At 42.1% G+C, this 25,384-nt stretch overlaps 2 protein-coding genes and 1 non-coding gene across 3 annotated transcripts; all 3 read left to right on the plus strand.

Annotated features, from left to right (window-relative positions):
• On the plus strand, positions 1 to 15,115 carry LOC143296312 (uncharacterized). Its single transcript, XM_076608172.1, has 10 exons — positions 1 to 130; positions 2,379 to 2,538; positions 2,985 to 3,910; positions 5,898 to 5,975; positions 6,671 to 6,723; positions 8,806 to 8,893; positions 10,482 to 10,556; positions 11,435 to 11,549; positions 12,197 to 12,320; positions 14,427 to 15,115. Exons 1-10 carry the CDS (start codon positions 41 to 43, stop codon positions 14,806 to 14,808), a joined length of 2,091 nt encoding a protein of 696 aa, XP_076464287.1. The 5' UTR covers positions 1 to 40; the 3' UTR covers positions 14,809 to 15,115.
• Positions 256 to 329, plus strand: Trnai-gau (transfer RNA isoleucine (anticodon GAU)). The gene has a single exon. It is a non-coding gene; the product is annotated as a tRNA-Ile (tRNA).
• Positions 15,116 to 18,012: 2,897 nt separating the features above from the next.
• LOC143296241 (splicing regulator SDE2-like) lies at positions 18,013 to 25,145 on the plus strand. Its single transcript, XM_076608074.1, has 6 exons — positions 18,013 to 18,149; positions 19,204 to 19,433; positions 20,189 to 20,367; positions 21,094 to 21,190; positions 21,721 to 22,159; positions 23,327 to 25,145. The coding sequence occupies exons 1-6, from the start codon at positions 18,084 to 18,086 to the stop codon at positions 23,549 to 23,551; spliced, it is 1,236 nt and encodes a 411-aa protein (XP_076464189.1). The 5' UTR covers positions 18,013 to 18,083; the 3' UTR covers positions 23,552 to 25,145.
• The last annotated feature ends 239 nt before the right edge of the window (positions 25,146 to 25,384 follow it).

Raw genomic sequence — 25,384 nt, forward strand, 5'->3', positions numbered from 1 at the left:
ATTGTGTTGAGGGGGTTCTCCACTGAATTGTCTACGGTAGATGGAAATTATGAGAGCTCATGTAACTTGTGGCAGAGGCACTGAGCCATTCGTAAAGGCTGAGTTGCTCGACAAACTCCGCTGCGATGTGGTAAAATTTGTTCTTATATATCTGGAAGCAAAAACACGTACAATTTTCTCTGCACATCTCTCTCACTATGATAGTCATACCCCCCCTCCCCTTCTCTTGCTGTCGGCGACGGTTTTTTTTGTGGTGGCCCATTAGCTCAGTTGGTTAGAGCGCCGTGCTGATAACGCGGAGGTCGTGGGTTCGACCCCCATGTGGGCCAACCTACATTTTTATCTATTATTTATTCACCTTTTTTTTTTTTTTTTTTTTTTCTCAAGGCCTGACTAAGCGCGTTGGCTTACGCTGCTGGTCAGGCATCGGCTTGGCAGATGTGGTGTAGCGTATATGGATTTGTCCGAACGCAGTGACGCCTCCTTCAGCTACTGAAAAACTGAAATCTATCTATTCCCTTACCAACCTTCTCTTGCTCGCTTGCTCTTGCTGTCAGAAGATTCAGATAGTACAAACAAGTGTCACTGCACTGTCTCACGGTTTCATGAAGAAGCAAAGAACGGTGTGTCAAAGGGATGGTTTGTGAGGGCGGTGGGGGAGGGTAAACAAAGTACCTTCTAGAGAGTGACTACATTCAATTGATTATTCTGTCACTGAGGTGAGGATCTGCAGGAAAAGGCACTAATTCTAGAACAAAAAATTGAAAAGGACCTTTATTTCACAGTATCTAGGCTAGCAAAGCACTCCACGGGAATAAACCACAACTGGCACAGCTCCAGCCTGTCACTTACCATTACTTTGATCCATGATCCCTGCACCAGGAATCAAAAAAGTAACAACACTTTTTTTTAATTATTTCCTTTTCTTACCTCCACTTCCCTCATCATTTTCCTCTCTCTTTCTTTAATGGCGGTTCAAAGGGAGAAGAAAAAAAAAGTTAGTTGGTAGCATATGGCAACCACTGTGACACCCATGAAACAAAGGTGCCAGTAGTATTGGCCTCCACAGCTGTCAGGGGCAAGGCGTTCCAGTCCCAAGTTGTTCTCAGGAGGAATCCTGCTAATGTGTACTGTGTCCTACAGTAGATCTGGGACAGCTGGTCTGGATGGACTCCGTTGTTGTCACAGAGGTGGGGGATGAGCTTCTGCCTCAGGGTGGGCATGTTAACTTTGTCATGCTGCAGTTTGTACAGTATGGCCAGTCTTGCCCTTTGACACCATGGTTGGATCAAGTCATCGGAGAGACGAAACCACAAAGCGAATTATGTACACTTAAAGCAGATATTTAAAGACGAAAGGGAAAGGAACGTAATGAATAGATACAACAAGACATTAGCTCGAGGAATACTGTTTGAACTCAGTTGTGAAGACTGTTTGAGAGGTTAAAATTCTGAAGATATAGTGATTGCAAAATTCAACAAAAACAGAATTTTTCAGCTTCTGAAGGAGACGTTACTGCATTCAGACAAATCCATATATGCTACATCACACCTGCTAGGCAGATGCCTGACCAACATCATAGCCCAATGCGCTTAGTCAGGCCTGGAGTAAGTGTATATATATTTGTGTCTTTCAGAGTGGATTTCTTCTGCAGAATTTTGCCAGAGTACAACATTCTCCTTGCCATGGGTTCTTCTACAGTGCACCAAGTGTGTGCTGCACATGGGACCTGGGTTTATCATCTCATCCGAATGACAATACGCTCAGTTTGATTTTCCAGTCAAACTTAGGAGAAAGGGTGGGAGCAGGATTTGAACCCAGTTGCACACAGACTCTCTGTATTGGCAGATGAGCATCTTAACCATTTTGCCACCTTCCTCAACAATAGAAATGTCAGTATTTAATAAGCATTTGTAATATATGATATTGGGCAATACAGTTTTCATTTGTCAGTTGTCACACTCATCAAGTGTTGTTGTGAAGGAGGAAGGTGGCAAAAGTGTTATGACGCTCAGCTGCCAATACAGAGAGTCTGTGAGGGTGTGGGTTTCGAATCCCACTCTCTACCTTTCTCCCAAGTTTAGCTGGATTAGATCAGACAATAAACAGAGTTCTGTGTGCAGCATGGACATGGTGCACTACAAAAGAACCAATAGCAAAGAGAGTGTTGTCCTCTGGCAAAATTATGTATAAAGAAATCCACTCTGATAGCTACACAAATATATTTATAACCATGCACTGACAAGCAAGCAGGTTGGGTTATGCTTCTGTCAAGCATCTGCCTAGCAGGTGTAGTGTAGAGCTTAATGGATTTGTCTGAACGCAGTGACACCACCTTGAGAAACTGAAACTGAAAAGCTGTTGTTGTTTCGTTTCAGAGCAGTGTGGAGGATGGGAAAGTGTTCTTCACACTGGGGGATGTCCCTGACCCTGAGGGTGATGTGGACAGCGGTCACATGCAGATGTTCACCCTGAAGACCGTGGAGAGAATTTTTGCCACGGTCACACATTTTCCTACCGCTGACATCAGAAACAATGGTCTGAAACATCACTCTCAAGTCTGGATGGTGTTGTTTTTTTTTTTTCTTTCCTTATGCTACTCTTGCATTTTGAATTATTGTGGTGAATTACTGAATGAACATTATATAAAGGTCATGTTTGTGTAAATAAGCACTTTGTGTGTGTGTGTTTGTGTGTGCATGTTAATATGTTAGTGTGTATGTGCACACACATGTGTGTGTTCTGTGTTTGCTATTTCAATAAATGTTTTCTTGCTGTTCTGTTATATTTTTTTGCATCAAAAGGTTTTGCTGTGTTTCTTTCAAGACATGTTATGTCATATGATGTCTATTGAAGCAAACTCCTCCACTTCTTCCTCCTCTTCTTTGCCCTTCCTCTTTGTCTTCTATCCTTCATTTTGTTTTTGATGATAATTTTATTTTGCGTGGTTGTAAGCATATGCTTGGTCCTCATACTGTGTGCAGGAAAAGTGAAATTTTTGCAAGCACTGAAGAAGAGAATCCTGAACTGCACAAGTATAAAGGAGGCAGTGGAGAGTGCACAGAAACTAAGGCTTGAACACAAAGTGTACACGGATAAATCCGCCCAAAGCTGCAGCTACAAGTGTGGTGAATCTGCACCCTTTAACGTTCTGTGTAAGTCTCCGGTTGTGACTGAACATGAGCCAGGTGTTGACGAGTTGTGTTCCACTTCCAGAAAGGAGCTCTGCTCTAATCACCAGTGCCACACAAACAACACGCAGTCTCAGCATCCACCGCACTGTTCACACCAGATCGTGAACACCACTACTGACAGTCATTTTGTTGAGCTTCCTTGCACTTTGCTCTCAGAGAAAAGATTTAAGTCAGGCCACAGAGTATCCTTGGCTGACAGCAGCACTTGCAGTGGTTCCTTTGAAAACTGCGACCAGCATCAAACCCACACCCCAGCCAGTGACATTTTGACAAAGACACAACATTACAGTGCTGACTTTGTCGATGTCTGCAAACACCATCCCCTGGCCGAACTGCCTGCAAAGGTAAGGCGATTGGATTCTGTGCACACACCTGCCTGTGATGGAGACAGGTGTGAAGGAAGGTGCAGGGAAGAGACACCTGTGGCTGAGACTGCAGAGCAAACCAGTTCTGTGGCTCAGCAAACCAGTCCTGTGGCTGAGGCAGCATGGCAAACCAGTCCTGTGGCTCAGCAAACCAGTCCTGTGGCTCAGCAAACCAGTCCTGTGTCTGAAGCAGCACGGCAAACCAGTCCTGTGGCTCAGCAAACCAGTCCTGTGGCTGAGGCAGCACGGCAAACCAGTCCTGTGCCAGACAGACAGACAAACCAGCCAGCTGTGTCCTTCAGGTTTTCTGTCAAGTGCGGGGGTTGGTGCAAGAAATGGTTACAACCTCAGGTAAATAAACGTAGGAGGACTTTCACTTTGAATCTGTTTTTAAACAGGGGGGGGAGGGGGGGGTTGTGCATGATTAATACAATTTGTGTGTGTTTGTTAATCCTGCTTGTTTTCTGTGGGGTTTGTTTTTTGCTTTCTGTGTCAGTTTCATATTGCCTGCATGTTATTTTGTTTTTTGTTTGCATGTGGTAATTTGACTTTCTGAAGTCAAGTGTATATCATTTTGTCCTCAGGTGATTTTTTTTTTTTTTTTTTTTTTTTTTTTGGGGGGGGGGGGTGGGGTTTGAGGGTTGACTGATTATCGTCTTTTCATTTTGCCACTTTAAATGTATTATTTCATGATTGAGGATAAGTGCTAGCGTGTTCTTTCTTCTTTCTTCATTCATATTCCAAATTGCTCATCTTCTAATCTAATTAGCTGTATGAGTGAAGAGGTTAACATCAACATCGACGGATTCATGGATTCGAACTATGAGGCATATCATTGTGGATTTTTTCTGTGTTTGTTAGTTTCGGTCCCAGATGGTTCTAACCCAGAGTTGAGTGTGCTGTTTGCTCAAATGGGAATACTGGGACTATACACGCCAGTTAGGTATTATTCACTTGAGAATGTCACTCAAGTTTCATGACCAATAGAGTATGCGTTGTTGAAAAGCCAGGTTACATAAATTTGTCTGTGTGTACCATTTATTATTATCACTATCTCATCTGTCCACCAACATTTGTTCATAAATTTTCAATAAATTTCAATTCAATTCAATTCAATTCAAAATACTTTATTATCTACTTCAACCAAAAACAGAAAATTTTCTTTAGGCTCACTTAAAATAAAATGCCCGCCAGAAAAAAAAAACAAAAAAAAAAACTGACACACCCTTCACTTATCACCATGTACACATCAATTATTATGTAAAAAGAAAAACATGTGAGCTCAAATGGGAATGCTGGGACTATACACGCCAGTTAGGTATTGTTCACTTGAGAATGTCACTCAATCATTGTCAACATGGCCTGGATTTTCTTTCCTAGGAATTATTGTGTTTTTTTAATTTTGTTATATGTATTGTATTTATCAGACCAGTTAAGTGATTGAATTAAAGCAAACATTTTTGAGCATTTGCTTTCAAGCATGATTGGTATTGTGCTCTCATTTTTGTCTTCTTTTTCTGTGGTCATTGGCTGCAACTTCCACATAGGTGATACACACTGACACATGTACAAGAAGAATTTCACATACACAAACATCTGTTTTTATCCCACCATGTAGGCAGCCATACTTCATTTTCAGGGTTGTACGTTCTGAATGTGCTCATGTTTCAATAACCTACTCAAAGCTGACATGGATTAATAGGATTTTTAACATGTACATTTGATCTGCATGCATATTCACACACAAAGGTAGTTTAGGCCCCAGCAGGTCTGACTCAGGAGTTGGAAAAATGTCCCACCATGAGCCCGCCAGGCACCCTGACTGAGATTCAAACCAAGGACTTCTCAGATTGAAAGTGCAATGCTTTGACCATGTGGCTGTTGTGTCACCTTTTAAGCCTAAGTGTTGAGCACATTAAGGAGGAACGTAGCAGAATAGTTAAGAGGCTTAGCTGCCTATAATATAGAGAGTCTGTGAGAGTGTGGGTTCGAATCCCGCTCTCGCCCTGTCTACCCAAGTTTGACTGGGAAATCAAACTGAGCATCTAGTTGTTCGGATGAGACGATAATCTAAGGTCCCATGTGCAGCACGCACTTTGCACACTGAAAAAGAACCCATGGCAATGAAAGGGTTGTCCTCTGGCAACATTCAGTTGAAGAAATCCGATCAGATAGTTATACAAATATATAAGCATGCACTCAAGGCCTGATTAAGCGCTTTAGGTTATGCTGCTGGTCAGGCATCTGCCTAGCATATGTGGTGTAGCGTATATGGATTTGTCCAAATGCAGTGACGCCTCCTTGAGAAACTGAAACTGTTGAGCACACTGTGTTGCAGCGTTTGGCCAAGGAGCTTGGTATCAGGCTGACGATCCTGACAGGGTGGGCAGTGGACCTTCAGTCTCCAGACGTTGAGGTATGCAGCAGATTCTGAAGTAGTTGTGAACACTTACAGCAACATTCTCCCAAACTGTTCATACTCTTTGTTGGTGATTCGGTAGGTCCAGTTGTACGTTCTGATGTGTGTTTTCCCTTACTGCTCATATTAGTTGGTGCTGATGTTGTTGCTGAAAGTTTATGGTCACAGTTTATGGGTGACTGAAATTACCTAATCAAGTGTTTTTCTTTTTCTTTTCTTTTCTCTTTTTTTTTTTTTTTTTTTTTTTTTTGTGTGTTCTTTGTTGTTGTTGTGTTGGGGGGAGGGGGGGTTGGAGGGGAGTGGGGGGTCGGATCCTGGGGTAAATGTTGTGTGGTGTGAGTTGGTGTGTTTGTGTGTGTGTATGTGTGTGTGTGTGAGTGCATGTTTGGTGTGTATGTGTGCGTGTGTATGTGTGTGTGTTTGATTGTGTAGTGTGTATGGCGGTGTGTGTGTGTGTTTTAGAGGACAGTAATTATATTAACAATGGCAGTTAACTTCAAAACTCTACTGAATTCAAATCGACAAATAACATTCATGACAGGGAAAATTCCTTGCTCGTAAAAACAATGTCAGTGAATCTCGCTGTACTAATATCAGTGCCAGAGTCTTCATACAGAGTGTTTAAGATGGGATGTTGAAAAAGAATACATTGACCATGGTGAAAGCTATGACTCCGTTGTCTTTTTTTTCAGATTTGTGTACACATCAATGATGACTTTGTGACGGCTGGAATTCCTTTGACAAGGTAAGCAGTGTTCTGTGTGTATACATTCATGTACTGAGGCATGCTGTCATGGTGAGCATTATTTGCTGAAGTTGATTCATTTTACATCTGTTTGTGTAAGTATTGATAAGTATTTTCTGTGAAAAAAAAGGTGTACTCACATTTTTGGATAATATTGCATTCAGTTTTCCAATGCAATCTTTTTTGATAATGTCACCGACCTTGAGAAAGGTTTTTGAATGTTTAACATAATTCCAAGCAGGGTTTTTTCATTTTTTGTTGTTGTTGTTGTTTTGTGTTTTTTTTGTGTGTATTTTTTTCTTTTTTAGTAGATTTTGGTAAGAAGTAGACATGAAAACAGATGCAGCTTCCCACATTACTCTCTTGCAAGAGTGATATCACTGAATGAAATGATTAGCCCCCACCTCCACCCCTTGTCTACAGGGCTTAGCTGCTGATAGGAGAGTGAAACGTGTCAGTGTCATTTGCGACGGGCGCAATAGCCGAGTGGTTAAAGCGTTGGACTGTCAATCTGAGGGTCCCGGGTTCGAATCACGGTGCCGGCACCTGGTGGGTAAAGGGTGGAGGTTTTTACGATCTCCCAGGTCAACATATGTGCAGACCTGCTAGTGCCTGAACCCCCTTCGTGTGTATACGCAAGCAGAAGATCAAATACGCACGTTAAAGATCCTGTAATCCATGTCAGCGTTCGGTGGGTTATGGAAACAAGAACATACCCAGCATGCACACCCCCAAAAATGGAGTGTGGCTGCCTACATGGCGGGGTAAAAACGGTCATAGACGCAAAAGCCCACTCGTGTGCATACGAGTGAATGTGGGAGTTGCAGCCCACGAACGCAGAAGAAGAAGAAGAAAGTGCCATTTGCAAATGGCACAAGAATCCAAATGTGGTGTCAACCACCATCTGATATTTGAGTCATTTACAGTTAAAACCCAGAAGTGGATACATTTAAATGGATTTGACCTGATTTCCTCTGCTGGATGGGCTTGTTGTTGTTTTTTTGTGAGAGTTTACCCCCGTTTGCCAGACATAAGACAGAGACTTCCACTGATGGGTGCAATAGCCGAGTGGTTAAAGCGTTGCACTTTCAGTCTGAGGGTCCTGGACTCGAATCTCAGTCACGGCACCTGGTGGGTAAAGGGTAGAGATTTTCCTGACCTCCCAGGTCAACATATGTGCAGACCTACCTGTGCCTGAACCCCCTTCGTATGTATACGCAAGCAGAAGATAAAATACGCACGTTAGTGATCCTGCAGTTCCTGTCAGCGTTCGGTGGATTATTGAAACAAGAACATACTCAGCATGCCCACACCCCCAAATAAGATTATGGCTGCCTACATGGCAGGGTTAATGGACAAAATGGTCATAGACATGTCAGTATGAGTGGGTATGTATGCGTAACTGAAACCTGATTGAATGACACAGGAAACGAATGATGACCGCCCAAAAGTCGGATTTACACAGGCAGGCAGCCTGTTGTGCAAGTGACTCCATGTTTGTAAAGCAGTTTGAGCATGGTCTCCAACCGAGGATAGGCACTCTATAAGTACTTATATCATCTTATCATGGTAAAGCAGTTACTGTTTTGCTTGCTCTGTAACAGGTGAGTGAGACTGAAAATAAAATTTGGAACATGTGATTGTATTGTATTGTATTACTTTTTTTGTCACAACATATTTCTCTGTGTGAAATTCGGGCTGCTCTCCCCAGGGAGAGTGCATTGCTACACTGAGAGTGCCACCCTTTTTTTTTTGTCTTTTTATCCTGCGTGCAGTTTTTGTTTTGTTTTTTTATGTTTTCCTATCGAAGTTGATTTTTCTATAGAATTTTGCCTGGGACAATCCTTTTGTTGCCATGGGTTCTTTTACATGTGCTCAATGTATGCTGCACACAGGACCATGGTTCATCGTCTCATCCGAATGACTAGTGTCCAGACCACAACTCAGTGTCTAGTGGAAGGGAAGGAAATACTGGCGACTGTGCTGGGATTTGAACCAGTGTGCTCAGATTCTCTCGCTTTCTAGGCGGAGGCATTAGTCTAGGGCATCACTCCATATGATGTTGTTTTCTTATGCCTTCAGACAGCCGTTGTCCAAAAGAGACTACATCCAGGATGCAGGGCTGCGTTCCACGGTGTCTTGGATCATGGCCCAGCAGGCAGACATACAGGTGGGTGTGGAACTGCAGGTGTCCAGCCTCCACACATGACTGAGTGGTTAAAGCGTTGGACTTGCAATCTGAGGGTCCCGGGTTTGAATCTCAGTAACAGCGCCTGGTAGGTAAAGGGTGGAGATTTTTTTTCAGATCTCCCAGGTCAATGTATGTGCAGACCTGCTAGTGCCTGAACCCTCTCAGTGTGTATATGCACACAGAAGATCAAATATGCATGTTTAAGATCCTGTAATCCATGTCAGAGTTTGGTGGGTAATAGAAACAAGAACATACCCAGGATGCATGCCCCTGAAAAAGGAGTATGGCTGTCTACATGGCGGGGTAAATAAACAAAACGGTCACTCAGGTAAAATGTTACATGTCTGTCTGAGTGTGTATGTGCGCGTGCCTCAAATCTGATAATGACACAGGAAACGAATGATGAGTGCCCGATAGCAGCCATCAGTCAGCCCTACCCAAGTAAGCAGCCTGTTGTGCAAATAACCCTGTGTTTGTAAAGTGCTTAGAGCTTGGTCTCAACTGAGGATAGGCCGTATATAAGTATCCACATGAAATCAAACAAAATGATGCTTTTTGTTGTTGGCAATATCCACATTTCTTCCCCCGTTCTCTAATGTTTCAAAGATGGAAAAAGTTGTAAACTGGTTAATGACATTGTAGCACACACACAGATCACAGAACATAGAATATAAGCTCACCAGATCAAATTCCACATTCGCCAGCATTTTCGCCCCCTCCACTAGATCTTGTACAACCAGGTTGTCTGGATGCTAGTCATTCAAATGAGATGGTAAAAAGAGGTCCCATTTTTAGTTTGCACTTAGCGTACCTAAAAGGACACAAGGCAACAAAAGGGTTGTCCCTAGCAAAATTCTACAGGAAGATCTACTTTGATAGGGAAAAAACAAATACACTTACAGGCAGAAAAAAAAAACGAGAAGAAAAGATGGGTGATGCTGCTCTGTAGTGACACGCTCTCCCTGTGGAGACCGGCCTGAATTTGACACACAGAAATCTGTTGTGATGAAGAGTAATACAGAACAATACAGCACAGTACAATACAATGCAACACAATGTAACACAATACAATACAGTGCAATGCAATGCAATGCAATATGATACAGTGCAGTTCAATAAATTACAGTACAATGCAACACAGTACAGTACAGTACAGTACAAAACACAATACAATGCGATACAACACAGTACAATATAATACAATGCAACACAACACAATACAACTCAGTGCAATACAATACAACATGGTGCAATACAACACAATGCAACACAGTACAATACAATGCAATACAATACAACTCAGTGCAATACAATACAACACAGTACAATGCATTACAACACAAAACAATATAACACAGTACAATGCAATGCAATACAATACAACACGATGCAACAGTACAATACAATGCAATACAATACAACTCAGTGCAATACAATACAACACAGTACAATGCATTACAACACAATACAACACAGTACAATGCAATACAATACAACACAATGCAACACAGTACAATACAATGCAATACAATACAACACAATGCAACACAGTACAATACTTGTTCAGCCAGGTCACACGGTGTTGGACCCAATGTGTGGAAAGGCCACGGTTCTGGTGGAAGCTGCCAGGGAACGCCCACAGGTAGGACGCTCTGTTTCCATGCGCTGTTTGCTTTGGGTCCACCATTGTTCCTTCCATGCATGTGTGTGTGTGCATGCATGCATGTTTGTGTGCATTCTTTCATATGTGTGTGTGAGTGTCTTTATCAACGACTTTGGATAAATACATCAATGAATAAATGTTCGTAAATATGACAGTCACACACTTTAGTGCCTGTGGCACTGTGTGAGTATGTGTATCAGTGACAGGTATTATTCAGGGAAACGTATCAATTGATAAACGTTTGTGAATACAACATGGTCATACACTTTAGTACCTATGTTACTCTGTGTGTGTGTGTGTGTGATTGACGAGTATTATTGTATAAACAGAGAGATGAATAAATGTTTGTGAATGCAACAAGTTTGCATACTTTAGTACCTGTGGTACTGTCTGAGTGTATGTCACCATTTATTCACTGACTGCTGTACTGTGTTGTTACCAGTGTGTGTTTGCAGCTGAGGAAGGTGGCAGAATGGTTAAGACGCTTATCTGCCAATACTGAGAGCCCATGAGGGCATGGGTTCGAATCCTGCTCTTGCCCTTTCTCCCAAATTTGACTGAAAAATCAAACCAAGCATCTTCAATCAGATGAGACGATACAACCAAGGTCCCATGTGCAGCATGCACTTGGCGCACTGAGAAAGAACCCATGGCAACGAGAGTGTTGTCATCTGGCAAAATTCAGTGGAAGAAATCCACTCTGGTAGGTACACAAATATATATGTGTGAACTCAAGCCCTGACTAAGCATGTCAGTTTATGCGGCTGGTCAGGCATCTGCCTAGTAGATGTGGTGTTGCATATATGGATTTGTTCAAATGCAGTGACGCCTCCTTGAGAAACTGAAACTGTCTGCAGGTGACCCGATTCCTGGGCTGTGACACAGATCCCCGGCAGCTGCAGACAGCAGACAGCAATGTGAAGCATTCCCAGCTGTGCCAGTCTGTTCATCTCCTTCAGGCTGATGCTCTGAGTAAGACTTGAGAGAGAGAGAGAGAATGAATGAATATTTGACGGGCACAATAGCTAAGTGGTTAAAGCGTTTGACTTTCAATCTAAGGGTACCCGGTTAGAATCTCGGTAACAGCACCTGCTGGGTAAAGGGTGGAGATTCTTCCAATCTCCCAGGTCAGCATATGTGCAGACCTGCTTGTGCCTGAACCCCCTTCATGTGTATACACAAGCAGAAGATCAAATACACATGTTAAAGATCCTGTAATCCATGTCAGCATTCAGTGGGTTAATGGAAACAAGAAAACGGAGTATGGTTTCCTACATGGCAGGATAAAAACGGTCATACATGTAAAAGCCCACTTGTGTACATATGAGTGAGCATGGGTGTTGCAGCCCACAAACAAAGAATAAAAAGAAGAATGAATGAATGTTTAATTCATTTGGCCATGGGTATGTTGCGTTTGCAATACACTGGGAGTTTGGAGGGACGGTTTATAGGTAATCAGCGACAGCTGATTTTATGAGAGAGAGAATTTTCCCTTCAAACAAACTGCTTTTACCACACTTATTGACTCCACAGATACCAGCAATGTTGAACGCTTACTGTTACAGCTGAAACTTTTCTTACATAACCCTAGACAGTGCATGAGGTGTCATTTGTTTCAGACCTGCCCCTCAGAAGCGGCAGTGTGGACAGAATTGTGTGCGATGCTCCATTTGGAAACAAGTTCACAGTGCTCGCCTACACACTGCCCCAGTTTTACCAACATCTGATACAAGAAATGCACAGGTCAGGACTAATGTGTTGAGAACAGAATACTCAGATACATGTGCATATGTACACATACACACAGTCATGCACACACACACACACACACACACACACACACACACACTTACAGATACCCTAGAGTTTGATACACTATGAATGAATGTATACGTAATGCACTAGGGTACTTGTTGGTCATGCTGAGTTAGCTTTCATTTATATCTTATGACTTTTCAGATTCTAACACAGGTGGGTTGTTTGTTTTTTTAACCTCTGTAGATTGCCCCATCTCAATTCCATCAAACATGATCTGCCAGTCAGTTTGAAACAACTTTTTAGCAAACATTCTCAGTTTCCAGTTTGTTCCTTTCAGCTAGTGCCAGAAACCCCTTAGTGTGTATACACAAGCAGAAGATCAAATACGCACGGTAAAGATCCTGAAATCCATGTCAGCAATCTTTGGGTCATGGAAAACAAGAACATACCCAGCATGCACACCCTCAAAAGCGGCCTCCATGGAAAAAAAACAGTCATACATGTAAAAGCCCACTCATGTACATACGAGTGAACGTGGGTGTTGCAGCCCACAAACGCAGAAGAAGTCTCCTTTCAGTACTTTGAAACATACCTGTACAAACTCCTCTGTACATGGACACATGGAGCTGAAACCTTGCCATGTGATATACACATACAGCCTGGGTGCTTTTCCTCAGATGAGAAAACATGGGCTCATCGCAGCCAAAACTGACAATGAAAACAAATGATAATTCGGCGAGGCTTTGATCTAAACTGCATTGAACAGGGATAGACATGAGTGAATGATTGGCTGCAACTTCTCTGACAAAGGTGGATGATGAGAGAGTGATGGCAGTGAAACTGGGGAAGAGTCTGGCAGAAATGACATGTTTGGTTGTGACCTCTTTGCAGAAATGAATTTATCATTTCTGTGAAGAATTTTAGGGATTGGCAAGCAGTTGGCAAAGTCAGAAAAGTTGCTGACAATCCCAGTTTGATTCTGGACTGTGAAGAAATTGTGGGGAATGACATGTGTTTGGTTGTGACCTCTTGGCAGAAATGAATTTATGTCTTTGAAGAATTTGGGAGATTGGCAAGTAGTTGGCACAGTCAGTAAAAGTTGCTGACAAACCCAGTTTGATTATGGACTGTGAAGAAGTTGTGGACCAGGCAGGCATGAATGTTTGTTGATGTGCTTTAGACAGAAATGTCATTTTTCTCTGCATTTGTAGGTTGCTTCACATTCTTCGTGGCATCCATATACACTATCAGTCCATTTCTGGCAATGACATTGTTTTCTCCATGGGTGGGTTGCATGAGCAAACGCCGCAGCGCTAAGTTTGCTTATTGTTAAGAATGTCCAAAGTCTGTGGTAAACTCCATATACTTTTTAGGAACATTCATAATCCTAAGCAAACTTATCACTGTGAAGATCACCTCATGCAACCCGACTGCCATTTAGTTTGGTGACGAGTGGAGTGGAATGTGGGCTGCAACTCCCAGGTTCTCTGTCTGCTAGTGGGTTTTCATGTGTTTGCTTCCAGTTACTGGATTTCTTTTCACTTTTTTTTTTGATAATCTTTGGTCCTAAACATAATTTGATAGAAGAAAACTGAATAACAATTTCAGTTTCAAGGAGGTTTCAAAGGGTGTGGACTGATCCCTATTTGCTGCACCACAACTTCTGTTAAAAAAAATTAAAATAAAAGGAGCAGATGCCTGACTTTTGCACACATATACCCAACATGCTGTTGAGACCTTGAGGCCATGAATAAAAGTCAGCTGCCACTTTACTTCACTGAGAACTGTGTAGCTGTCTTCTGTTTGTGTTTGTGCATGCATGAGTGCCTGCATGTTTTGTTTGTGCGTGCATGAGTTCCTGTGTGTTTTGTGAAGCTTGCAGTGTCTGTCTGGACTGATGTGTGGTGTGCACCTGTGTAGGTGTGTCTGAATCAGGCAGTACTGCACTCTGTATGACCCTTCACAATAAAGACCTTAACTTTTCAGACCATTCATATCAACTGTGAACAGGTCACAATAAATACCATAACTTTTCTATACCATTCATATCAAGACTGCATCAGGTATATTGTTTTTCTGTACTGTGGACAGGTTGCTGGTTCCACAAGGCCTTGCTGTTGTGCTGACAAGTCAAGACCTTCTCCCCGTGGTTCAACAACTCTGCAAACCTGCATCAAGCCAGGACCTGGCTGCTGCTGCTGAAGAAACGTCCATTCCTCGCAAAACCACTGACGGTCTGCACAGACTGCAGGAACGTGAACAAGGAAAAGTGGCATCAGTCACAGGAGTGCCGCTATCACAAGCAGCAGCACCAGTACATGGTTTGCAGAGGACTGAGAAACTTCAGATCACCTCTCACACACAGTCCTGTGTTCAAACCGCCGGTGAAAAGAGCATGACAAACACAACAAAACAGTTACCAGCCACCAACTGTAAGCTCAGGACATTGGATGAACGCTCATCACAACGGTGATGACTCAGTTGTTGAGTTTGATTTGCCCGATGAAGAAACCAGCAAAAAGACAAACTGTACAAACAGGTTCTGCAAAGAAACTACAGCGGTTGCTGGAACAGAGAGTAGTTCATTTTCTCTTCTGTACAGCCACTACGTAAAGCTAGGTGAAACTCATGCATACATTGTGGTTTTACAGAAGACTGGGTGATTTCAGGTTGCTGATTCATTTTTGTGCATCATGTTCTGTATGCTGAGTGATGAGAGGAGATTCCTGACAAGCTTCCATGACTGTTGGTTCATGTTTTGTTGTTGAATGTATTGCTTGAACTTGGAATAATGTGTAATGAAAATTTTTAATTACAAATAAAAGTAAAAAATAAAATAAAATAAAAAAATTCAAAAAAGATTCAGTGGAGACATTTTGTGTGAAAGAAATGGTAAATTTTAAATGATCAGATTGAGTGTGCATGCATGCTACACACACATGCGTGCATGCATACACTGACACACCCCAAATAATAAGTTTTGATATGTTATAAAACGAAATAAAAGCTCTGCATGTTTCACCATGTAAATCTTTACAAGCACTCATCCACATTAATCAGCTATCAAACCTTATCATTCCATGAACCGAAAAACCAATTGTTTACGCTTTTGTGTCCAATCCACACCTGTCTGAATAATGCTGCTGCTAACATTTTTTATTCAGTGCCACTGCCCTGAACTCATTATCAGAAACAAGCCCTTGAATTGTTATTAACAAAACTATAACCAACTGAACTGTTTAAATGTTTTAATATTTTACTTAAGAGCTGCATGAATTATTTGAATGCAGTGATTACAAATGAATCTTACTGACTCATAGATCTGTTTCAGTTTCAGTATCTAAAGGAGGTTTTAGTGTTCGGTGATTTTTCTGGCTTTATTCTGCATTGATTTGACTCCACTAAGCATCCCTAAACTCATTCACGCTAAGCAGCAGTCAGACAACAGTTCTAGGGTCTTGCTCCATTTATTGCCAGAATGCTACTCCCTATTTCCATAGTAACAGTCTTGTTACCGAATTCTGGCCAAACACGACATAGGTGTCATTGCGTTCGATCAAATCCATATATTTGTGTACTTACTTACTTACTTATCCGAATGTTAAGACGCTCAGTTCTTTTTCCATTCAAACTTGGGAGAAGGGGTGAGAAGGGGATTCGAATGCAGACCCTCACAGACTCTGTGTTGATAGATGAGTGTCTTAGCCATTCTGCCACCTTCCTCCTGATTCACAGATTGTCAGGGTTCTTCCTCCTCCATGGTACACATATTCATCCAGATAGGGCAGACACAATAACCAAATGGAAAGCATTGGACTTTCAATCTGAGGGTCCTGGGTTCAATCCTGGTGTTTGCACCAATTGGATGAAGTGTGGAGACTTTTTAGATCTCGCAGGTAACTTTAACTCACTCAGTACGGCCAGTCCTCTCTTCTCCTCTACACAGACCCCTCGGGTGTCCAGTGGGTGTCTGAATGACCCAACCTTTAGCTTCAGTCGTCAGAATTGTGGTATTCTCTGTCAACATTCACCTCTTCAGTATAAGAGCCTACCGCTTGCAATATTTTGATGATGGTAACTGGGGTGAAACGCTGTTAACGTCGTCTCTTTCGCCGTTCGTATGGAGAGAGTTAAGTGCAGATCTGCTAATGCACCAGTCCTCTTTGAATTGTTGATGCTCTTACCCACACATAATCAAGTTCCACATGCTCTGTTCATAATATATTCATGATTATGAACCCCCATCATTTGCATTTGTGGGTGATGGTTGTTTGACCAGGATGAAGGAAGGAAATAATGAAAAATAACTCTCAAGGACAAGGAACATTTACTGTAATCTTTGGGTCATAGACACTTCAAAGCATGGGCACAAAGTAATTACATCACAACTTGATGACGACGTTTGTCCTTTGGATTCGAAGATGACCATGGTTTCAAAAATCAGATGGAAGATCAGTGGCTGCCAGTCTGGAGGTGACAATCTACACATTACAACATACATGCCAAGTTACATCACAAAGCATTTACATAACAATTGTTAAATCAAACATTAATTATGTATCTCCATTCAATCCTTCTGCCACTTTCCCCTCCAAGTATCTGTGTGTGTGTGCATGCATACATTGGGATATATGTGTGTTTGTAAATGTATGGATGTGTGTGTGTGTGCATGCAGACACACGTGCTTTGAGATACAAGCAAGAGAACACACAACCATGCAAGTACACGCACTCATACTTTCATCCTTGATGCATAGATGAAACATTTGCAGAAACAAGATATACACCATGTATGCTGGGGTAGAGGGGATGTAGGAGTCTATCTAATGCTGTAATTACCCACCCAAATGATGATTGCATAAAAATGTGCAGAATGAAGTGGCCCTTTCGTTATTGCCTTGGCTGATACTTGAATCCGCAACCATCAGAGCCCAAGTTGAGTACTTGTATAAGTAAACGGCTGGGGCTGTGTGAATGAGATTTAGATCCAACACATACTTCTGTATTAAATTAAGTCATGGGACATATAATTTGAATGATTAAAAACTTTTTTCCCAATAATTGCAATATAGTACTGTTGCTACTAAAATAAGTATAAACCAAAAAAAAAAAATCAACTTTGTATGCAAAGTTTTATTTCATTTCAATTTTCCACATTTCACAACATCAGTATGATTCAACACATACCAAAGAAAACATTTTAGTCTTATCAATGAACATCCTATATAAATCACTGTAATACACGAGCTGTTGTTTTTAATACTAGAAAGTGAACCCCCACCCCTGCCCCCAATAAAAGTCACTTGCCTAATGATCTTGTGTGTAAAATTTAAAAGATAATAATAATAAGGTAATGAACTATTAAACAGCTGAATGATCAAATAAATCCATGAAATAAAATAAAAATTGAAGAAAAGATAAAGAAAAATCTACATACTCCAATTGTCAGCATTGGTATACTTTGTAAACCACGCATTTTGCTCTTAAAATAACGATAAAACATTTCAGACTCATGAGAGATTTCTCCCACTGAGATAAAAGAATTATATGAATAGTTATTTATATAAAATTTACATCACACGCCTATGCCCCTCCCCCACCAATCATCAGCCACCTGTATTGAAGGTAGATAACCGACATTACCCCAAAGCCCAAAGATTACCTCATGGAACAAAAGAGTGCGAACTTCCGGTCTGAAGGCAAAGTCGAGTGTTGGTGATTGCAAACAACGCGTCTGAAAATTCAAACCATGTCTACTTTCCAGGTTCCCGAGAACTGCGGTTCGCTTTTTGTAGACGATGTTGAGGACTTACTGGTAAGGACAAACTGATTGATCTGTTTGTTTGCTTCCCCAGTCTGAAAGATTGGGAGTCCTTTGTCAGTGTGCTCAGAGTTTCCGTGTTCTTGACGTTTCCGTGCTCATGACGTCAACGTGTGCATTTGTATCATATCATTGAAAAGAATTGATATAATTATCATGTTTCCCATTTCAGTTTGATGTTGCAAAATGTTCTAAACCTGACATATTCCACAAGGTGAATTTTTCAGCATTAACAGATTTTACTAAAGGTTGGATTTAGAGAGGCCCCTCTTTTTCAATATCAACACATGCCGGTGATGCCCCTATTGAACATGGCGGACAGTTGTAAACAAACTGTGTTGTGTGGTTCATTGATAAAATGTAACAATGTCTATCATGATTTCACAAGATTTTTATTGCTGAAATTTTTATTACCGTTTACGTGTCAAGCCTACGCCATTGTTGAGTCATTATCCTATATATGTACAGTTCAAACACCGCCTGTCAAAATCTTCTGATTAAAAAGAAAATGAATACTAATCTCAAACACGTCGTCTTTTTATCTCTGTACACACCATTCTTATGTAGCTCATTTCAAATAGTGGAGAGATGAATAATGATAGTTATTTCTTTTCAGTTTTGAGTTGTTTTCTTTGTGTGTGTTGTGGAAGCTGCAAAACATAGAAGTGTACATGTGCATTTGTGTTTATTTGGTATTTATTTTTTTATTATCATTATCTTTTTCCCCCCCTTCAAGGCCTGACTAAACTTGTTATGCTGCTGGTCAGACATCTGCTTAGTAACAGATATGTAGTGTATGTCACTGTCAGAATGCAGTGCCACCACCTTAACAACTGAACTGGAAAGAGTTATTTCTTACAAAGCTTAGAATTTGGATTTGGTATGTAGATTTTATTATTTTCCTGTCTTCCTTAGTTCCTAGCATATTTCATGTTGCAAGTTCCCCATCCCATTAAATAATGTTGTGCTAATATTGTTTGTCAGCTTGAAATCAGTTTTCATGCATTGATCAGCAAACCTGGATTTTTTTTTGATTTTTTTTTTTCAGGGCATTGGCAGAGGCGAAAGTTACCTAATCTGCAATGGCCGAGTGGTGTCGAGGTCAGATCCTTTGGTGCAAGGGTGCATTTACCACATTTTGCCCAGGGTGCTTGGGGGGAAAGGTGGCTTTGGGTCAATGCTGCGAGCCATTGGGGCACAGATAGAAAAGACCACCAGCCGTGAGGCCTGTAGAGACCTTAGCGGACGCCGAATCAGAGACGTCAACAATGAGAAGAAGTATGTTGAGTCTGGTTTTTTTATTTCGTGATCAGCGATAGCTTCATTTTATTATAACAACAACATTAACAAAATTTAGTCATGTTCCTTAGTATTTAATTTCTGATGGTATATTAAGATGTACTGGCAAAATTTAAGTTCTGAGGATATATTAAAAAATTTAAGTTCTGAGGATATATTAAATTCAAAATCTACTGGGTTTTTTTATTATTAGTTCCTATATTTTTCTACTGACTTAGCCTTGGTTCTTGTGCTCTTGATGCTTTTTTGTTGTTGTTTTTTAAAGTGGAAGAGGATTTTTTATTTTGCTCTTTTTTTCTTTTTCTTTTTTTTATTAATTGTTAATAAACATTTATCGTCTGTGATTATGACAGGACATGTTAAAAAGTGGGCAGAAATCGAGTTCAGATTTAGTGATTCCATTGGTCAATAACATTTGAGTTTTTGGTATATTTTGTATCCTTTTTTGATGTAATGATCCAGTCGGAAATGTCCATTGACAGGTAGTCTAAATGACTCATTGAAAAGTGACAGAAGATGTCCATTGGCGAACAGCCTAAATGACTCATTGACAAGTGACAAAAGATGCCAATTGACAAGTACACGAAATGACTTGTTGACAAGTGACAGGAAGATGTCCATTGACAAGTACACAAAATGAATCATTGAAAAGTGACAGAAGATGTCCATTGACAAGTAGCCTAAATGACTCCTTGATAAGCGACATGCGTCATACTAGGACTGTGTATGTTCAGGTTGAAGGACTGGGTATCCAAGCAGGGGGACAGGGAGAGGGAGATGGAAGAGCGGAGGGAGCGGCGCCGCGCCAAGAGGGCCAAGTACTTGCAGGACACGCCCGCCAAGATGGACAACCCAGAGTATGACGCCCAGTACAAGGAGATCATGAAGAAATCAGAGGCCGCCATACAGGAAGGTACAGTTGGGGTGTGTGTGTGTGTATTTATAGGTTTGTGTGCATAACGAGTAACCTGATTAATGTTTTCTGACTTATTAGTTATCAATAGATTTGTGTGCATAAAGAATTACCTAAATAATTATATCTTTTCTGACCAATCAGTATTACGTGACTCACATGATACACAGGTGCTTCTGTCAATTTTCTACAGTGTCTGAATTTCAGACAGTATATTGGCTGACACAGGGGTTCAGGTTGATTGTGTGCCCTCATCATTTGCTACTTTATTTTTGTCTTATGTATTTTGTGTCTGGTTGTCTGCAGGCCTGCAGGGTGCACACTTTTTTTTTTTTTCTTTTTGGTCTTGTGTTTGTTTTGGGTTTTTTGCCCTTCGCTTTACATCTCTTCTCTCTCTCACATGCGCGCACGCGCGCACACACACACACACACACACACACACACACACACACAGAGTTGTTGGAGGATAGTATTTACTTCAATGCCCAGTATGTCCTCTGACATGTAAATTTGTAAGGCAGCAACAAAGAACTTTTTTTTCTTTTTTCTTTGTGTGTGTGTGTGGGAGGGGGTGGGGGTCCACTCTCTGAATAGAACCCCAGGTGTGCTTTACAGGGTCTCAAGTTCTCCTTTGACTGTTCTTCCCGTCTTGCGTCTACCTTGTGGTGTCCAGTGGGGTTGGTGGTGTTAGCATTCGGTTGACACGGTGACACACTGTGTGTGCAGGGCTGGCCAGACTGAAGGAGGGAGGGGCAGTCTCCAGGAAGAGAAAGGCGGGAACCACTGCCGGGAGTGGCCTGGACAAGTACGACCGCTGGAACATGTGAGTGAGGAAACTGTGATTGTGTTATGATGAAAGAACATACAGCTTTGTCCTTTGTCCATCTCTCGCTCTCTCTCTGCTGCATCTTTGTCATATTTGTCTCTGTCTCTTTTACCTCTCTCTCTCTCTCTCTCTCTCTCTCTCTCTGCCCCTCAGTCTCTCTCTCTCTCTCTCTCTCTCTCTCTCTCTCTCTCTCTACCCCTCTCTCTCTCTCCCCCTCCCTCTCTCTCTCTCTCTCTCACCCCCTCCCCCCTCTCTCTCTCCCCCTCCCTCCCTCTCTCTCTTTCAGCCTTGATGTCTCTCTGTAAACCCCCCTTTTTCTGTGGGTTATGGAAACGGTCCAGCATGCACACACCTCAGAAAACGGAGTGTGGCTAATCACATGACATGTAAAAACATGTAAAAGCCCATTCATAGATCATGAACATGGGGAATCATACCCCATGAGCTCTGAAAGAATGGAGAGGAAAGAAAAAAAAACCCATAATGGTGATGATAAATTGACATGAAGCTGGTTTCTCTCATGACAGGATGGGAGGACTGAACCCCGAAGACCTGGACAGCGACTCTGGGTCAGACAGCGGTGAAGGCTGCAGCGCCGACCCTGGCCCTGGCCCTGGCCCCTCGGCAGTGCCAGATGACATGGTGTCATCGTCATCATCGCCCTCCTCCTCCTCCCAGGGCCCTTCCTCTCCCAAAGCTTCTGCCACAGTTACCTCCAGCACGGTCACCTCCGGCACTGGCGCCAGCAGCCACACAGCGGAGGGGGAGCCTCCCCACAAACAGGCACGGGTGGAGGGTGGTGAGGGGTCGGAGGAGGCAGCAGCCTGCAGTTCCAGAGAGAAGGGAGAAGAGGCCTCGTCCACGGAGCGTGAGGGGGGTGCGGGCGTGATGAAGAACGACGACTCACAGAGCCAGGTGTCATCCAGTGATGGGGCTCCTGCTGCTGCTGCAGCAGACCCTGTGGAGGTCAGAAGGCATAATAAGTAAAACGTTTTTAGCTGCTGACTTGTTAGTGAATACTATTTTGTAAAATTCAAAAACAGCGTAACATCACTCCCAGCACATACGCGTCTCTCCCTCCTCGCTCCCCACCCTTCCCCAGACACCCCGCCGCCCCCTCCCACACACACACATTGACTCGCACGTATGCAGGCATGTGTTGTGTAGAACTGTTTTAGCCTGTTTTTCAAGGAAGTTTTCTGTCCTTTTTCTTTGTCTGCCTCTCTGTCTCTTTCTTTCTCCCTCTCCTCCTCCTACCCTCTTTCTCTCTCTCCCTCTCACACACACACACACACACACACACACAGAAAGACAGTCTGGGGGTAGAATAGTTTGTATTTCGAAATAATGATAGGGGATGAATGCTACAGTATTGTGGTCAAAGCATTGGACTTCAAGTCTGAGAGTCCTGGGGTCACAGCACCTGGTGGGTTCAATTAAGGGCGGAGATTTTCTCTATCTACTTTGTCAACAGTTTGTACAGACTAGCTAGTGCCTGAACCACCCCCACCCCCACCCCTCCCCTTCATGTGCATTGCTTTTGCATGCATAAGATCAAGAGCGCATGTTATGAAAGATTCCATAAGTTCTAATTTTCTCTCTCTCCAAAGTTTCAAGAATAGTTCCACACTATTTGTTGCAGACATCTTTGTCAGTGTGGTCTTGATCTTGGTTTCCATGTTTCTCTTTGTTTGTTGTTGTTATTTGCAAAGACTGCTTATGGTAGTGAAATAGTGTTGTGTTTCTTCAATAAAATGAACAGTTGTTACATGAACAGTACTGATAGTGATGTTTGTTCAGATAGATGTAGAGTTGTTTCATGAACAAAACTGACAGTTATTGAGTAAATGTTACTGTCAGACTGACAGTTATTCAGTTGTTGATTTTACTGATAATAGCACAAAGTTTTTCAGCATGATTTGTTGTTGGGTTTTTTTGATAATATTTATGCATAGCATATATCAGTTATAAAGAATTTCTTTATCTCCCCTTTTTATTATTATTCTTTTTTTACTGTTTCCAATAGCTGTACACTGGCACCAGCCTTGTTTTAAACAGGGCTCAAGGGTGCCTAAGACTCGGTTTCTGAGACATTGTTTCTTATCTTTTGTTTTTTTTTCTCTGTGTGTACAGTCGACAGAGCCCATTGACCTGGACCACTACAGCAGTTGCCAGGACCTGCAGGCTTTGGGCATGGAGCGCCTGAAGGCCGACCTGATGCGACGCGGCCTGAAGTGCGGCGGCAGTCTGGAGGAGCGAGCTCAGCGTCTGTTCTCCGTCAAAGGCCTGGCAACGGAGGACATTCCAGCCAAACTGCTGGCCAAGGGGAAAGGCCAGGGCAAGAGCAGCCGCCGCTGAAGGGAGGGAAATTAATAGGGGAAAACGGGTGCAGTAGCTGAGTGGTTAAAGCATTGGGACTTTAAATCTGAGGGTCCCCTGGTGCGAATCTCGGTGACGGCGTCTGGTGGGTAAAGGGTGGAGATTTTTCCTATCTCCCAGGTCAACATATGTGCAGACCTCTGCTTGTGCCTGAACCCCTTTTCATGTGTATATGCATGCAGAAGGTCAGATACGCACGTTAAAAACCCTATACTCCATGTCAGCTTCGGTGGGTTATGGAAACAAAAACATACCCAGCATGCACACCCCCGAAAACAGAGTATGGCTGCCTACATGGCAGGGTAAATAAACAACATGGTCATACATAAAATGTTACATGTCTGTCTGAATGTGTATGTGTGCGTACCTGAAATCTAATTGAATGGCACAAAAAGAGAATGATGAGCGCCCAATGGCAGCCGTCATTTGGCTCAACCCAAGTAGGTTGCCTGATGTGCAAATGACCTGTGTTTGTAAAGTGCTTGGAGCTTGGTCTCTGACCGCGGGTAGGCACTATATAAGTTTGCATATCATCATCATCATCAAGTAAAGCAGGTGAAGGTGTCGGGAGCTTTTTCTTTGAAGAGAAAGCAGCAGCAGCAGAAAGTGTCTGTTGGTTTTCCCTTCACTGACATGTAAATGACTCTGAAAAGCACTTGGTCTGTGACCTAGGATGGGTGCTGTATAACTATCCATATCCTCAGTCTATGTATAAAGGACCAAGGGAGACAGACCATGTTGGCGGGCAGAAATGAGGAGTTGAGAAAATGGTTTCCCTCTGTTTTTTACATTAGCAGTTTGAGTTGTGTTTCTGTGGGGTTTGTTGGTCTGTTTCCAAAGTCTCCAGATACGTGTCCCCAGATACGTTGAAAATATTCTGTTGCTGGGTACTGGTTTATATTATCTTGATCCAAATCCTTTTCCAATGAAACCTAAACAAAATATGGACACCGGATTTGTTGGTAAAATTTCTTCCGTTGTACGTTCTGAAAAGTTGCACACTGATACTATTGCGTCATTGTCATTAAAAGTGTCACTGTCTGAAGTTGTTTCACAATACGTCTGTGTTGTATTGTACCACTCTTTTTTTTTTTCAAGGCAGATTTCTCTGTGTGAGTACTCTGTAGTGTGTGAGTAGTGTTCAATACATGTATCAATTTGGAGGGAAGACCAGTCAATATGATCAATATATTTTCTGCATGTTTCTGTATCAGTATTTGTATATGTTGATTTTTCTACAGAAATTTGCCAGGCACAAACCTTTCTGTTCAGTGTTGCCATAGGTTTATCTTACATATACACACACATTAAATAAAAGCTGCACATGGGACCACGGTTTATCACCTTTACCCGAATGACAACCACTCAAGGTCTACTGTTGGCGGAAAAAACATCCCATTTGATATATACCAAAACCAGGGAACACCCACTTCCAAAACAGGGCACATTACATCTACTGCTGCCTCAATTCCACGTGATGTTGCTCTGTAAATTATATAAGTGATATGGTTCTGAGAGAATGAATGAATTTTACTTTCTGCAGGTAATAGAGTAAGCTAGCAATGATGGGGGGGGTGGGGGTGCGGGGGGGGTGTTTGTTTTTTGTTTTGTTTGTTGCTTTTTATCCAGCCCTTGAAAGAAGAGGAGAAAATGAAAGAAGTGATCTGAAATGAACAGCAAAAAGAAAGAAGATAGATAAATTACCTCCTAAGAACAGAGGAAGGAGAGTAGAGGCTGTAGGAATTGTGCCGACAGTGTGACAAAAGCAGCTAATTGTTGGGATGAACAGTTCTTAACTCTTTTTACGATAAT

This window comes from Babylonia areolata, chromosome 21 (genome assembly GCF_041734735.1).
Source record: "Babylonia areolata isolate BAREFJ2019XMU chromosome 21, ASM4173473v1, whole genome shotgun sequence".
NCBI classification, from domain to species: Eukaryota; Metazoa; Mollusca; class Gastropoda; order Neogastropoda; family Buccinidae; genus Babylonia; species Babylonia areolata.

Bases quoted from the DNA above. Each gene is read 5' to 3' on its own strand.
- LOC143296312 (XM_076608172.1), top strand. From the start codon at position 41: ATGGAAATTATGAGAGCTCATGTAACTTGTGGCAGAGGCACTGAGCCA. The intron at 3,911-5,897 runs GTAAATAAACGT...ACTGTGTTGCAG, and splicing joins AGAAATGGTTACAACCTCAG to CGTTTGGCCAAGGAGCTTGG. The intron at 10,557-11,434 runs GTAGGACGCTCT...AACTGTCTGCAG, and splicing joins CTGCCAGGGAACGCCCACAG to GTGACCCGATTCCTGGGCTG.
- LOC143296241 (XM_076608074.1), top strand. From the start codon at position 18,084: ATGTCTACTTTCCAGGTTCCCGAGAACTGCGGTTCGCTTTTTGTAGAC. The intron at 20,368-21,093 runs GTACAGTTGGGG...CTGTGTGTGCAG, and splicing joins AGAGGCCGCCATACAGGAAG to GGCTGGCCAGACTGAAGGAG. The intron at 21,191-21,720 runs GTGAGTGAGGAA...CTCTCATGACAG, and splicing joins AAGTACGACCGCTGGAACAT to GATGGGAGGACTGAACCCCG.